Source organism: Lepisosteus platostomus, chromosome 10 (genome assembly GCF_059453375.1).
Source record: "Lepisosteus platostomus isolate fLepPlt1 chromosome 10, fLepPlt1.hap1, whole genome shotgun sequence".
NCBI lineage: Eukaryota > Metazoa > Chordata > Actinopteri > Semionotiformes > Lepisosteidae > Lepisosteus > Lepisosteus platostomus.
The window spans coordinates 1,209,279-1,226,198 of NC_142620.1; the positions used below are offsets into that span (position 1 = coordinate 1,209,279).

At 36.7% G+C, this 16,920-nt stretch overlaps 1 protein-coding gene across 2 annotated transcripts in view; it reads right to left on the reverse strand.

The window, feature by feature from the left end:
- The window catches only part of LOC148652991 (protein phosphatase 1 regulatory subunit 37), a 54,538-nt gene extending 37,905 nt beyond the window's left edge, over window positions 1–16,633 (reverse strand). Inside the window, exons 1-4 of one of the 2 annotated variants that reach the window (XM_088647399.1) lie at window positions 15,359–16,633; window positions 13,708–13,802; window positions 2,684–2,729; window positions 1,528–1,628 (exon numbers count right to left, since the gene is read on the reverse strand). In XM_088647399.1, the coding sequence (XP_088503525.1) occupies window positions 1,528–1,628; window positions 2,684–2,729; window positions 13,708–13,802; window positions 15,359–15,506 (390 nt within the window). In that variant the 5' untranslated portion in view covers window positions 15,507–16,633. Of the gene's footprint in view, window positions 1–1,527; window positions 1,629–2,683; window positions 2,730–13,707; window positions 13,806–15,358 lie in introns of both variants that reach the window. The other variant, XM_088647398.1, reaches the window with a different exon arrangement.
- Between the last annotated feature and the right edge of the window lie 287 nt (window positions 16,634–16,920).

Genomic DNA, 16,920 nt, shown 5'->3' on the forward strand with positions numbered 1-16,920 from the left:
GGTGTCTGCTGCTCACCCTGTACTTATTCACTCGTACATCACAGTAGATTAGTCATTTCAGAGACTAGTGAGCAGGAAGGGCCAAATCATGTTGCATTTGTGGGAACTCGAATGTGAGTTTGCGATAACATGGTGACTTACAGTACTTTAACAAAGTTCACAATTTTGTGCTTTATTGAAAATTTGTATTTTTTTTCTATAACATCAATGAATTTATTTTGTTACTGTTAATAACCAGTCTGAGAAATTGCCACTGCAGTTTCTCTTTATATCAGAATTTATTTTACCTTCATTTATGCATTGTAATACACAACCTCCAAGTGAAATATGAACACTCAAACATTCTGATAAGTAGTTACACATGTAAACCTAGAAAAAGGGGTTATATAATTGAGTTAACTGTGTTAGTACTTGGTAGAAGCACGTTTTTGCTTGAATTACAGAATAATTCTGTTTGGACAGGTTTGTGCCAACGCAGCTCACCTGGGTTCGGCAGTGTCTGCCCATTCCTCCTTAGAACTGTTCAGGCTCAGTCAGATGGTGAGGGCACTGTTGATGGACAGCAACCATCAAAGTCATTCAACAGATTTCCAATTGGATTGAGGTCAGAGCTGTGACTGGGTCACTTGAGGACATTTATGTTTTTGTTCTTTAGGAACTTCACTGTTGCTTTGGCTGTGTGCTTAAGGTCATTGTCATGTTGAAAGGTAAGCTTTCTTGTCAGTTTCAGCAGGGCAGCAGGGTTTTCTCAAGAATCTACCTGTATTTTGCTTAATCCAATTTCCCTTCAGTCCTGACCAGTGTTCCAATCCCTGCTGCAGAGAAAGTCCCTGCTGATCCAGGTAAGATCTAGGTGGGCCCATATACCACTTATTAGTAAGTATTTAAGGCCTTTGAAATCTCCTGCTCTGTGCTTTATTTGTCACATCTTATCCCAGAGGTGTTTTGATAGCTTCTTGTTGCCAATTTTGACTCTTTACTTTAGGAAGCACTACCCAGCAGAGAAGACCTACAAAAACAGCAGACTTTATTCTCAAATCATCACAATCACTACACTCAAACACAGGTGGAGGCTAATTAGCTTGTGTGATTTGGAAGTCAATTGGTTACACGAGCTAATTTACAATTCATATAACTTATGTGTGTATATAACCCATTTGTGTAGGTTTTCATGTTTAATTTTTGGACATCTAAATTTACATTTTCAAATGTTTGAGCTTTTGTTTTTCACCTGTAGGTTGTGTGTTATAATGTGTAAATAAAGGTAAAATAAATTCTGTTTTAATTTATCTTGATTTCAGGCTGTTCAGCCACAAAAAGTGTCACTTTGAAATCAGTGAGTAGACATTCTATAGGCTCTGTGTACTGTATATTTGTTTGCTATTGGGTATAATTTATGTAATATTTATTTTACTGCATTATCAAAATAAGCAGAAGCTCTATTTAAGTGAAACCAAACAAAGAGGGCATCAAACTGCATAATCTATAAAACACCCGACTCTCCTACAGTTCCTTTTGCGTGCTTACATTCTCCTCCAGTTCAGTCTCCTGTAGGTTGATGATTTCAAACTGGAGTAGTTTCAATATTTCTTCAAGAGACTCACATGATTGGTAATCTAATCGTTCACCTGAAAAGCAATCAGACTTTAGACAATTACAATTGTTTGCTGCGCAGCCAAATTGCTGATCTCAGACAGAGATCAAAGTTATACGAAATTGCAAAGCCAGAATAATAGCAGTCCAGAATATCTCCAAACGCTAACAGCCTGACTTTTCAATACTTTTCACAAAGTCCCCCTGTGGAGTGAGTATATATATATAAAGTATATGTACATACGAGTCTTAGCTAGAATTAGTTACATGCAAGTCATGCCTATGAACAAGATCTCTCCCACTCTCCCAGTAAAATCAAAGAAGCTGTTGATTATTCAGAAACAGATGACTTTTAAACAAAGCCTGGAGAAACACTTTGATGGACACAGTAGTCCATCTTTATTATGAACATATTCAAAAGGACCCTTTCTCCTCATAAACTCTTATCTTCTTCGCTGGTAAGTGTGCCAGATTGCTCTGAGCTGCATGTTGGTAGATAATAATTTATTCATCATTAGCATATCATTTATAAAATGATTTTACAATAATCACTTAACTGTACCATACGAAGGGATCTGAAATCCCATTTTCTAATCCCTTCTGCCTTTTACAGATAATGTGCAGAGGCTTAAAGTCAGATGTCATCTCTGTGTGACAACGAAATGAGAAGAACATGCTGACCAAACTGAACAAAAAAGAAATACAAAAATGCTGAAGGGATTCCTCCACAAGACGCAAGTTAATTAATTTAATCATACAAAAAAATCAAAAATGTTAAGATCTCCATACCATACACAGCATGTGGAGACCTAAACAAGTTTTTACAACACCACAGTAAACCAAAAGCTGCTGTGTATTACAGTTTTGACGATAACTTTTGTGATTGTGAGAGAGAAACTTGATCATCATTTTTGAAGGAAAAAATTAAATATTATATATTATTGTCAATTTATTGTTTCACACAACACGTGTTGGTCACATAATACATTTCTGTTGAAAAGAAATCTAAGCAGTCATACCAATGCATTCTCCTCTACAAAGTGGATAAAAATCAGACTCTTCAGAGGTCATTTAAATTCCAGAGCTGTACCTTTCAGATCGAGGCATCTGGCCCTGTTACTCACATCTGTGATGCCCTGTGTGTCATGTAAAACAAGATAGAAAATGTCATATAAAACAAACACTTTTTCAGTCAACTTTAGGTATATACAGTATATATTTCCACCACATATATCTGAGAAAATGTTACTATAGACTAGAGTCAGCATTTACTGTTTCAAACAAATTATCATAAAATGTATTCCAATATGCATCCATATGAAATGGATTCCAAACATACTAGAGACTAATATTGTCCTTAGGAAAGGATGGGATAAAAAATAAAAATTATCCTGTGGCTCATGGCCTTGTAACAATCTTTTTGTTTTATGCTTTAATTCATGGGTACTGTTTAAATTAGGTATTTTCAGCAATATCTGTTTTCCTCTGTTTTGTTTATTGAAAAGCTGATGAGCTTTTGTCAAAACAAATCACAGTGCCCTCTAAAGACTAACAAACAGGTAACTTCCCTTGTGATATCATTTTACAAGCAGAAGACATATACAGAACTATTCTTCTATATTCTAATCTCTTATCTAATCATTTATGGGCACTATTGCTTTACTCGCTTTTAAGTTGAAGCACTGCAATTGTTGTGAATTGCCTTACTGATTTCAATTGCTCTGTGCTGTAGCAAGCCAAAAGTTTTAAACATTTTTACAGAACAAAAATAAATGAATGCACTACAAATGTTCCGCCAATGTCTTCTAAAGAATCATCAAGCTCCTGTGCCAGAAGAGTTAAGTGTTGAATAATGCCAGTACCAGAGGGACAACACATGCATTGTAAATTCATAAGCCAGAGATGTTGATGGCTTTTGCAACATCTTGCCATTTACATTTAACTCTCCACCTTCAAATGTTACAGACACAAAATTGTGTAGTTCTGCTTGTTTTTGTTTTCAAAGATTCCTCAAAGTTATAAATCAGACAAGCTGCATTAATATTAAAGTGCACATAATTCATGTAGTATATAATTACAAATACCCTGCATTTATGTAAATGGAAAACATAGTACCACACAGGCACAGAAAGAGCTGCTAATACTGTGGATGTACAGTACATGCAGCACACTGTATTAGATCATAGGGTTACAGTTTCACGTTATCTCGGGATAGCTGTGGCTTCAAACACCTTAGAAATAAAATACAACTGTGAAAAGATTAAAATGGCACAAAAGGTTTACTTATTTAACAAATGGACCAGCTAGAATAATTTTCTCAGAAACACCTCATTGCAATATGGAAAACATTGCACAAAAAATATTGTTATTGAAGGAAGAAAGCAATAATTTATATAATTAAAACTATAACAATATGAAGAAAATATAATTTGACTTTTTATAGTCAATTCGTATTTACTGTATATTCTCGCAATCAAATAATAAATTATTTATCCCGTTTGGTTAATTGTTTATGGTAAAACCCAGCCCAATTATCTACTGTATACTAATTAAAAACAGCTGCCCATCAATTGATGCATTTTTCTGGCTGTCTGCTGTTCCATCCATATCATTTAACTCCATCACAGATTCTCTCAGGTGACATATTTGTCTGGGTGGCTGATATGGACAACATTTCTCCTGGCAATTATACAATCTTAAGAACAGCCCTTTCAGCCCATCTAGCTCATAACATTGAAGAAAAATTGTTCTGAGATGATAAAAGTGACTCTATAAACCTCCCCTCTTGAAAACAAGCATTACATGATTTCAGTAGTAACTTAGTATAATTTTAAGACACGTCAGCAGCCTTTTGTTGAACCTTATTATGTAAAGTAAAGATGTCTGACAGACATATTTTGCATGTTTTTTGCTTATACCGTACATATTTTAAAGATATTTTGCCATTGTAAAGGGGCAGTATTATACTTTACTCTTCATCTGCATAATATTTTTGTTTACAATTCCAGTATAGTTTAATAATTATTTTTTAGCAAGTGTAGATTACACTATGAAGTATATTCAGAGGGATATCCGTTCCTCAGTACTGCAATACTGTGTAAATGTTATAAGAGGAAAAGTTCAACTAAAAATGAACATGCTAAAAACTCTTCACCGGCTCTGCTAAGCCATTTGTTTACAAGCAGGAGGAAATAACTTCATTTAATTTTAGATTTGACAGGAGAAAGGAAGATCACTAAAACCGTCTCGCTCTGACCTTGCCTAGACAGGAGAGGTAACAGCTGGAAAAGTCATGGTTACAGGAATATGCAAGGTGTTTTTCAAGACAAAAAACAAGTATTAGAAATAAAGCCAACAAATCAACACATATAAACCAGTAAAAACTGCAATGTCCCTGGACCCAGTTCTGTAGCATGAAGGGGAGTTGCAGCACTTTAAGACTCACAGTCAGGGGATGGCAGCTTTCCATGGCTCATTAACGTCTGCGCTAATACGTAACATATTGGACAATTAAGCAAAAACGCTTCTAATCTCTCTCACATTTTAGACGCATGTCAGTAAATATGGTTCTTTAACCATTACATGGGTCCCAGTTCTTCCCATCTGAGCAGAAATAAAGCCTTATACCTTCCGTGAAGCACGGCTGACAGTGAAAAACAAATGACAGAGAGTGCAGAGGCCAGACATTGGCAAAGAATAAACTGTAAATCTATGAATGAGCGAAATGAAAAAATACAATATTAATAATCACATTTACTGAACTAAAGATTTTTTCTGAAAGCATGCAGTCCAAACTCTAGTAATACATTTAAAATGTTCTTGAGCATACTTCCAGCTAATTTGTAAAATGTATTAATGCATAGTGATTAATGTTAATAGCTCTAACAAAGCTGAGCAAATGGAAACAGTAACATGAAATAAACCTTCATCTGGATCATGATAGAATGGACAAAGAAATATATTTTTTAAAGGAAGTGTACAGAAGGAAATGAGATGGACAATAAAATTTGGACATAAATTACCAAAGGATTGAATTGCATCTGGAACCATATATTCAGGAATAATACTGTGTGCCTCACAGGAAGCTGGTCTACAATACTGTAGGTGTGTTTCACAGGCATAGTTTTCCACAAAGAAAATGGGAATTCTAAAACATTTTAATTTTGAACAATTGAATGTACTTTACTGCTTAACTTTCTGAAAAAATTTACACAACAAAGTGTAATGAAGGGAAATAGCAAAACACTGGAAAAAGTTATAAAAAGATATACTGTAAGTTCCTGGAAATGCAGCTTACTGTATGTACTTGACTTGAACAAAGCCATCTCCAGTGCATTCTATACTTCATTGTACAAATCCTGGAGACTCACTGAAGCACTTTTCAGTTCTGGGTGGCTTTGTGTTAAGAACTGTTTCACTTCATTTTTTTCATTTAATTAGATTTTTAAAATAATTTTCAGAGTGCTTTATACAGTAAAAGCTCTCAGGGGTTAAAATCAGCTGCACATTTCCTTTCAGCATCTTTTCAGCAATAAAGCATAAATTATTTAAAATAACACGACCTTTTATCTCACACCCTTTGAAGGCAGCAAATTAAAAATGTAAATTGGGAGCTAATTAATATGCAAATGTATTCATTCCCAGTTAACAATTAGCAATTAAACCTGCAGTGTCTAGAAAGAGCATAGACAAAATTAGTAACTTAATTTATCATTAAAAAAATGAAAACGTACACAAAATTTTAATTGACTTTCAAAATATTTCCACTGTTTTTCTTTGTTCATTGGTTCCGATTTCAAATACAAGACACTGCATTCTTAGGCAAAAGGTATAATTGGACTACATGTCAAATATGTTGTAACCCTAAGTGGCTGAAGTAACATATATGTATCATGATAGATTCTGTAAGAGTAGATAGATAAATAATCTTATACTTCTGCCTCCTTCCTTGATACATTTAATCTGTGCATACTGTAGTAATGTCAGAGTGGATGCCCACTAAAAAAAGCACATTTAGGTTTTAAAGGCCAGAAGTACCTTGCTTTCAGATAATGGGGGTTAACATATTGGGTAGCTCTGTATTGCAGTTACATTTCATTGAGTGTCTCTGGTGGATTGATTGATTGATTGATTGATTGATTGATTGATTGATTGATTGATTGATTTGTCTTTTTCATAGCATCATTATACTTAGAAAAGAAAACCTGAAACTAAAAAAGTGAACAAGACTCCTAAGCTGGAGCGCTTTATCAGCTCAGAAGAATGCAGTGTCTTGTCTGCTGAAGGTGTAAGACATTCAGTTTCAAGCAGCTGTTTTGCCTTCATGAGCATGAGATGAGTGTCTTCTGCACGGTGCCTACTCGCTTTAGAGAAAGTAAATAGATCTGGTTTCACAAAATCGTCACAGCATCAATTTTACAAGCTTTTTCTGCACACAAAATTCACAGAATTTCACAACATGACCATAAGGAATTCAATGTGTCCCTTTCTCCCACACTGAACTCGTATTTTTAAATACAAAAGGAATGAAAGAGACCTAAGCAGTGACTGTCTGCCAATAGAAAACAAAATGTAAATCTTTAACAGCAAGATAACCATACTGAGCTTAACTGAAAAACTCTTCAGTTTTTAAAAACTAAGCCTGGTAATTTTAATCTTTAAATTGAAGAAAATAAGAATTCACTGTTCTTGGCATACAATTTGTTTTTTTGACCTTAAATACTTTATTCAAGCATCAGCTTTCAAGTAACAGCTGTTGGTGTTATTATTTTAAACGTATTTTAGCACTCAAATGAAAGCCTTAAAACTCTTTAGAATCCGAATTACTGGTATACAGAGAGGGGACCCACATCCCACATACAGTAACTAAATAAAAATATTCAAGCAACACTGCCATTCACTTCTATAAACGACACATGTAAGAATTAAATTGATGGGGCAATGCCCTGAAATACATGTTCAATGCCTATTCTAAAGCAAGTCTAACTGAGGGTGTCATTTTAGCATTTGTAAAAAGCACAAACTTTATATAAAATTGATTGATGACTTTTACAAAAAATCAATTTAAATGACCAATTTTGAATACTTGTTAAAATTAAATTAAAAATGTTAAAATACATATTGTAAAGGTTTACTTTCTATTAAATACAAAAGCCACAGAAATACTGTAAGATACTTTTATTAGTGATATTGACTTCTGTCAGACTATTCATTAGGATGGAGCAACAATAATCAGCATTTATACTGTAGTTAACCAGTATTTGTGAGAAAAAAAATCTCAGCATTAGAAAACATTTGTGTCAGTTTTCACAGACCTAGATTTTGCATTAATCTTAGGAAACCTAACATTACCTAGGCATGGTATTCTGATATTAGCCTTAATCAGAGCCTACAAACCAGTGGTGCATTGGCAAAGATTTTGCATATAAAACAGCTGCCATTTTTAGGTCTTTCAATTGCTGAAGCAGTTTCTCACATGGGTAATACCCAGCCAAAACAGCACTCGCATGAAATGAGTCTGACCTTAAGAATTTAAGCTGTAAATGTCATGTTCTCAGTCTTGCACTGGGTTTTTTTTCAAACAAAGAATGAAGTTATGTAGAGGTAATTGATTTCTCTTCAGACCACTCAACTGAATAATCGGCAAGAGTAATAACTGATGTCTATTCATTAAATGATTCACCAACATGCCACTAATTCCAGGTTTTCTCTGTTACAGACATTCTTGTGAGGAAGCATAAGGAACGCAGACATTTCCATCAACATCATGTCAATCATACTACTCCGGTGCAAAAACTCGGGTATTGTAGCTGTGGGCAAGGTAAAGAGTTCACTTTCTTAAAAACACTAACAAACATGCTCTTTCACATCATATAAAGAAGAATGAGATGACTGGCCGTGCAATTTGAAATCTTTATTTAAAGTTAATTGCATTTTTCTCACGGCAGCCCTTTTATATCCGCATCAATCGTGTTAATAATACATATAAAACAAGAAATCATGCAATCATCATTATGACTGGATTTGGCTGGTGCACACATCCAGATCGACTTCCGATTGTGCAGCATGGCATGCTACCGGAGCGATCCACGTGAGTGGACAGCAGTGGAGCCTGCCCCAGGCTTCACCCTACACCCTTCCAACTTGAGAGCCCTGACCTCTCCTCCACACGGCTGCCTGCACACTCTACATCTTTCCAAAAGGTCAGGCAATTCATTTAGGCAAAATTACAAAAAATCAGTGTGTTGTGATACGGGTATCAAAAATTCAAAATGCTCAATCTCTTCTTAAGAGTCCGAAAAAAAATATTTCGCTCTTTCTCAGCATCTCCAGGTTATTGTGTTTCTTATACAGTATAGCAGAACTTTACAAACACAATAAGAAAAAGTAGTTCCTCCATTTAAATGCTTCCAAGATTTTGTCGGCTTACTAAATCTAGACTGGTGTAGACATAATACTGGCGTATTAATGATAGTGCCCTAGTTTCTAAAGAGCATGTGATTTCCGTCAGCTATTTTTATTTTATGCCTAATATCAGACGAAGAAAAAAGTGTAAGAAAATGTGAACCATTGTTTTTTAACGCTGTGCCTCACTATTATTGACTTTTTACAGTAAGTCACGTCAGGGACAAATTAAACCAAAGTTCACATGTTTTTACATGAAAAAAATAACAATCTGGGAAACATGATTTATGATATTTGGTCAGTAGATTAAACAGGAGTTAATGATCATGCATTGAGAAAATTCAAATTTATTTCCTCACTAAAAAAAAATGTTTAACGAAGTATTTGCAAGTACTTGTACTCATTTGCAAAGACATCTGCAAATTCTGTTATATTACAAGAAGCATCTTAGAAGTCTGTACTTCCAATCTGCTTTTTTTAATATTATACTTAGATTAAAAGAAAGGAATGTACAGTACATAATTTCCAAATTATTTAGTTTCTAAAGACATTTATGGAAGGTATTTGTCAGGTTGTGGCATCTCAAATAGTATTCAAAAACTTGTTCACAATGTACAGTACAAAGATCCCGATTGTCAAGGATCTGCAACAGCAGTACCTGACACGTGGTCTTTAACACTGTATAATGTGAAACCCTCACAGCTCCACACACAAATAGCATCTCCATTGTCATCAATCTGCGGCTGGATGTTTTTGTCCAGTAACATCATTGTATACTGTAACACCATCCAGCCTCTCCTGCCAGCTTAAGGACCTCCTCCTGGCATCTGACAAAGGATCAGCTTCTTTCTTATTGTTCTTTGGATATTGTGCACTGCATCTCCATCATGATTCATTCTTCTTGAAAATGTTCATCACAGCAAACATACTTTGTCCCATTTATTTCTTTCCTTTCCCCGGTTGCTGGCCCATATACATACCATTACTTGCTTTTCATTGGGTTGGCTGGACGTTTTGCATCATTTCTGTATTCAGGGTCCATGCATGTTACTAACAGCACACTTTAGACCAGAGCACAATGCAGGCTTCTCCTTGGGAATGATACATACAGTATATGACAGTTAAGCCTTTTCAGAATCAAGCTTTTATTTGAGAATATATAGGATAGGAGTATAAAACAAAACCCTTTCCTTAAGAATTGTGATCCTCACTCTTGTTCCCAGAGTGAAACTGAAGTAACCTGGTTTCCAGTCTGTGTGAGCACTTAATGACTTAATCAATTATTGATTTAAATGGTCTAAAGTGCAAGGGTTTTCTCAATTCTTCAGCCACTGGGGATCTGAAATCACCTATAAAATCTATAATTCCCTGGCACTATTTTCTGGATTAAATTTTGACCCATCCACCAGTTTCATGTTATAAACCAACACTTGATAGAGAGTTTCTACCATTCAGGTGCAAGAAACCAGTAGTAAACCAAGCCTCTATCACGTATTATGTTTGTAATTTGAGATTCTTGGCTGACTTGGGGTTTTGATGAAATCCAGGTCAAGTAGTGAGTATTGCTGCCTTAAAAATCCCAGCTCTTATATAACATGGCTTGTTTCCACCCACTCACCACAGTATGTGAAGTCAATCAACACAAAAAAGATATAATTTTCAGCACTAAGAGAAGCAGTCCTGCCCTTTAAAATGTAGCTGAGGTATTCTCATGGTATTCTGTGGATCTGGGGCACTAAAATCGTAGCGATACATGGTCGTGGAACCAATACCATTACATTATTGTGATTATGAAGGAATAGTTAGGTGGCAAACTTAATGTGAAAGCTTTGCTAGAATTTGTAAAAACATGAAATCAATCATAGTTAACACTGCCGCTGAGAGGTTTGGTACAGTGGAGAAGAAGACCTCCAGTGCTCCTTCTGCAATGAACAGGAGAGCTGCCAAAATTCTGCACTTAAGGCATGAGCTGAGAATTTTGAAAGGCAAGTGAGGAAAGAGAACACCACTGGCTGAGTTAAGCAATATCCTCAGAAGAAGCTTATATCCCTGCGTTGGGCGGAATGGCATAGGAGATGGGCGAGAGACAGGGCCAGGTAAAGCAAGCTTACTTCTTTGCAAACCTGTTTGGATTTATCAAACAGTTGCTTGAGAGGACGCGCAGCGGCCAGCTCTCCTGTTCTAAAGAGGACATTGGCTGTTATCTGTGGAATACCCACAGTGATGAAAGACGAGAAGAAGATCTCGGGGACTGCTTAGTAAATCCAGCAAGATCTGGCATCAACTTTGATGAAACAGAAGCCAGCTGGAAGGAGATTCAGGAGGCTGACAAAGCTGCTAGAGCGAGCTCAGCACCTGGCCTGAGTGGAGTACTCTAGAAAGAGTACAGGTGATGCCCGAAGCTTCCCTTTCGGGCTTCGGAAGATTTTGAAGGTTGTCCGGTGGAGAGGTAAAGTGGCACAACAGTAGAGGATGGGAGAGGGTGTCTGTATTTCTAAAGATGAGAGCTCAAAAAGCATTGATTGATTTTAAAATGAAAAGGATCATTTCACTGCTCAACGCTGAGGAGAAGATATTTTTTAGCATTGTAACCCAGCACTTGACATATCCTTAAGAACAATTACATTGAAATGTCAGTGCAGAAGGGTGGGATCTCTAAGGTGCCAGGTTGCTTGAACTTAGCGGACACTATTAGCTGGGGTATCAAAAGCAGTAAACATCAGCACCTAGAAAATTGGGCCATTGCATTTGTCAGAGCTGGTCAGCAGCCACAGCCCAAAGTATCAGTGGGTTTCTTGGCAAAAGGGAGAGATTGGCAGCTGAAGGACGACCTAGGAAGGCAGCTTAGGTTCCCCAACACCATCATAGTGACCACACTCAGGCAGATTGTATTGTTGGGAAGACCCAGTGGAGGAGGCTAATGAAAGGATGAAGATCTGTTTGACCAGTGTCATTTGAATGGGTGGAGAGCGCGGTGTGAGGCCATTGAGGTGGGCTGCACAGGATTTGTCTTCTACAGTCTTCTGGGCCTAACAGGGGTGATCAAGAGGAAGGCCATCAAAACCACATACACGCTGCAGAAAGAGCCTCAATATGGCTGTGGATCAAGAGCAGTGACTCGTGGGCAACAAAGTCACCTGGATGCATCCTGGGGCTTTACCAACCCAGACTAGTCACCGGGCGAGGGTGACGGTGAAGGACCTGAAACTCCCAGTGACCACAGGTAACATCACTGATGATGTGTGCAGGTGCATCAGCGGAAGTATTTTTCAAAAACAAAAGCACAAGGATGCATATTTGATGCTATACTACTATAGTACATGTGTAAAAAGTGAAAAATAACAAGGAACAAGTTTCTAGTAAGTCGATGAATGGAATCAATACTGTACTGTAGGTCCTTAGTAATTTAATGAAGACTGTGGAAATTAAAACTCCAAAATATACAGCAGCTTTTGCAGTAGTCATCTACACAAACATCCGTTAGGCCAAATACAGTTGTAGATGTTGTAAATTTGCAAATTAATTTCAATGAATGCATCACTTACTTTAATAAGTAATCCATTCCCTCATCCCAAACCCTTCTCTGATATAATTTGGTGCCTTCTAGTGGTAAATCCATTACAGTAATTTTTTTCATGCCACAGAAGCTAAAGCACAACACTCCAGACTTTATCTGTCCCTGCAGAGAACTTCTGAGGGTGTTAGGCCTTTAGTTAAGTCTAGGGCCCAGAGCCCTGTGTTCAAGCCCATTATTGTTTACCGCTCTTATGAAGATGTAACCAAAAGCAGTACTGCTTTATCTACTTGAAACATTTCAAAGGAAACTGAAAGCCCACGGGTACAATAAATGCTTTAAATAGTCTTTCAAGGCCATTCTCACGGGACTACCCTGCCTTCAAATACCTAATTTAATAAATATGCTATTTAAGCTGCAATTTCTGTTTTGCATACTCTTATTATGACTTCACTTGCAGCCTAAATCTAAATATTTCTCCATTCAGCTGCAGCATACAGAAGCCATACATATTATACTGCTGTATGAAGACCACTTACAAAACTTTTCCCTTCATTCAGGATCGTTTACTTCTACAAGATAATACAGTATATCAGCCTAATCTAAGCTGATATACTGTATTATATCAATCTTTTGACAAATAATTCTCCTTGATCTAATCATTATTTTTACAGATGGTATCTGAATACAAATGGATGCTAAAAAGGAGGGTAGCCAAATTAAAAGGACGGATATTAAATTCATTATATATACTTGTGCTTAATACTGTACGTGATAACTCAGTAAAATAAGATGAAAATTGAACCCTTCACTTTCTTCCTTTAACCCACCTTTTAATTGGTTTAACTTTTAACCCATACTCATTTCCTTTTAAAATTGCTCATACCAGCTTTAATTAATGTAATTAAGATAATTCATTAAACTTTTTAATTAACTGATTTTAATATATTTCTAAGTGTACTCTGTAGTTTTGATGTTTAAGATGTGTAAGATACACCTCTGACTTGTCATTATTTTGTTGAACGTTTGTGCTTTTCCAAGTTATAGAAATATTAGATATGCAATATAGACATACCACATACTATAATTCACCAGTGTGGTACATTAAATCAACTTCAAATCTGACAGCAGCCTGAATTGACCCTCATTGTCTTGAACAGGGGATGGGTGCAGAGATTCATGCTCTATATACTAACCTGGAGCTGTTCCAGAATCATTGACTTGGGTTCCACTTGGTGCTTTTGACAGCCCTGCTTATAGTTTGCTATTATCTCTTTCAAGGTGATGCTGTCTACTGAAACAAAAATATTCCATCATTACTCACTAAACATATGTTACACGCACTTAACAGGGACTGAGCTTTCACTAAAAACTTAATCTAGATTAAAGCTGTCCCCGTTTTGTATCATTATTTAAAAAGGAGAAACCAAAGTTATAGGAAGTCTCAAGGGTTGTGTGAATCAGCTTTAGAGACATGTTAACAAAAAAATCACTCAACTAACAAATAAATGACCATTAGTGCTTCCTGTCTCAAAGAAATATCTCATGAGGTACACACTGTCCTTTGGAGAAGCATACTGATAGTAAAGAACACAGGAGCTGTCTCTTAATGCTCTTTTAAACCAAGTTCCCTCAGGATTTGTAACCTTTAGGTCCTGTCCCAGAGCATTGAGGTCAGGTTAAACTTACCCAGAGTCTTGAATCCTTTTCTTTTGGAATATAGTTTTAGGGAAATAAAATATGTTTTTGAGCTTATTTACCTGCCCCATAAAATAGCTGTAAGTATGCTGGAGAGATTTTTTGTTTTTTGGTGTGACTGCAGAAATTATTGCATATAGGTAAATACTACAAAAGGTAAATGCAGACATTTAATGTGAGGCTCGGGAAAATGGCAGTGTTCACTTAATCTTGATAAAATTAGTTATAGGATACAGTATGTATTGATCACAGCAAATGTGTTTTAGTCTTTTTCATAATTTGATGGAATTATCAATTTAAAGTATTTTAAATCGGAAAAGAGAGTAAACATAAATACAAAAATGGAACAGATAGAGTAAAATGGGATACAATTATACCTAGAGAACAAATTGTGGTCAGAAAATCTGAATTTTCAAAGGAGATGCTATGTGGTTTAGGCTCAGAACTCTGAAGTAAACATTCAATAGAAGTACAATTGCAGTAAAAAACAGAAGAAGGTAAATTAATTCTTAAGAATCATGATTGTCCATCAATACATAGTGATCTGGACCATCTTTAAAAAGTGTTTCTATTTACATATTTTATAAGGGTATATTAATTCTAACAGGAACAGCAAAGACATTAAAAGACACAAAAGAAAAATTAACTGTGGTTTCCTTACAGTAAAAAAATTAAAAGGGACAGAAAGCAGTGTTTTAAAAATAAAATGTGGTAGTGCAGTCAAGCTATCGTAAGGATAAAATTCCATTGAAATACATAGTTTTGTCCTTAAAAGCAGTGGAAAAAAAGTGGTTTGACATTAGGAAAGGGGTGCGAGTGGAAATATAATGAGTACCATAGTGTTCTAGCTATGTCATCAGCAGCAGCATTTTACTGTGAAAAACAAGAGATATCAGGGTACTTAAAAAGACAAGCTGCAAAGTATCCCACATGACCAGTTAATTAAAGTCTGGGGGACACTGGTCATAACCCTCGTAGAATTCAGATTTATGGGGCTAAAACCTGAAAATACAGAAGAATGAGTGGCCAGAAAATGTCCAATAGATCTTACATTCCAACTCACCCCACTTCACCACACACCCTCTCTACTGTATATCTACAGTCTGGGGAATGCAGAGACGAAAGGGTACAAAAAGGACATCAGCTCACCGTCCCTCCACACGTCCTTGTGCTCAGCGAAGCCTGACACCATTTCTTCATCCGATGGGAAAGACACACGCTTCTCGCCTTTGCTTTTCTTTGTAAACTGGAGAGAGGGAGTCAGCGCTGCCTTGCTGTGGTCCTCAGAGTGAGCCATCTCGAGCTGTGGGCTCAGCACCCTGTCAGTACAGGACTGGAGTTAAACCAGCTAAATGTTGTCTGTTCACAATCTCCTTGACTTCTGCATTTCAGTAAAAACAAACTGTATTTTTTTCTCCACACAGTAATACCTAAGATAGAGTGCACTGCTGTATGTGGATTTTAGTCGAATTTTCAGATTCTGTTCCTTTTGCGTCCTATTACGCTGGAAAAACTGTCGTATTAAGTCACTGTTCCAGGTTATATACTTTTTGTATGCATTATGAAGTCAATCAGTATTATTACTACCAATAATAACAAAGCTAACCTATGAAGAACTGTCATAATATAGAGTTATTAGCATAGCTAAGATATGCAGAATCTTAAATATGCATCTTTCCTATTCAGTAGTGCAAAATGCTTCAACAGATAGTAACTCTCTGAGGACACAGGTCGGTGCTGAAGTCTGAAGTCCTTTTCTCTGTTCTACACTTTTGTAAAGCTGATATAGGATACCATGCCATTAATTATTTATAAGGCAGTCTTCTAACATGCATGTGAAATTCAATATTTCCATATCAAATAGCCAGATAAAAGAAACTAAAGCTAAGAAGGCATAAACTACATTTGCACAACACATCTTATTTTAAAGGACCTCTTTGCTAAATGCTCTAAGTGTGCCCTGGGTATGCACTATGGAGATTTCTGGGAATGAGTTCATAGGCACCAAATACTAATTATTAATATGAAGACACAAACGAACTCTTCAAAGTATTGTTAATTACCCCTACGGGTGCCGTGTCAGTAATGAATACATTATGTGCAATATGCTGATCACACATCAACAGGGTGAGGAAAAAAAAGTTTCGCTTCCATTCTTCTTTTGACTGTGAATATGAAAGAAAGTATTCAATAATCTGGCGGTGTGTCCAGGAGGCCTCTCCTTTCTTTTTGAACGCAGCGAACAATCCGACAGTTAAGGATGTTACAGTTTTGTCCGGAGAGGTTTCGTGTGTTGTGTCTAATTGAATTTTGCTACAGTTTCCGTACACGGGGAGACGCGAATGGCGAGCGGCTTCAGAGCCCTGCCTCTCCGGCGCAACGTGTTCGCTCCGGGCTCTGCTCGTTTCGGAAAATGTCCGGATTTCGTCCAGCAGCCGGGTAGATGGTCAGAATGAATGTGAATGAAAGATGATTGCGGCTTCTTTCCGTGCCGAGAATCCCTTGACACATGACCCAATTTCCTCCTCTCCCTTCATCCCCTATTGCTGGGGTCTCCAGCTCTACCCGCCTGCAGAGCACGACAGCAGCGCTGCAGCTGGACTCATTAAACCTATCCTCGCTGAAAGGAAACCATGGACAATTGTTAAAATTACTATAAAATGCAAATAATAGGCTTCATGTACACCCATATATATCTTGTATATATACCA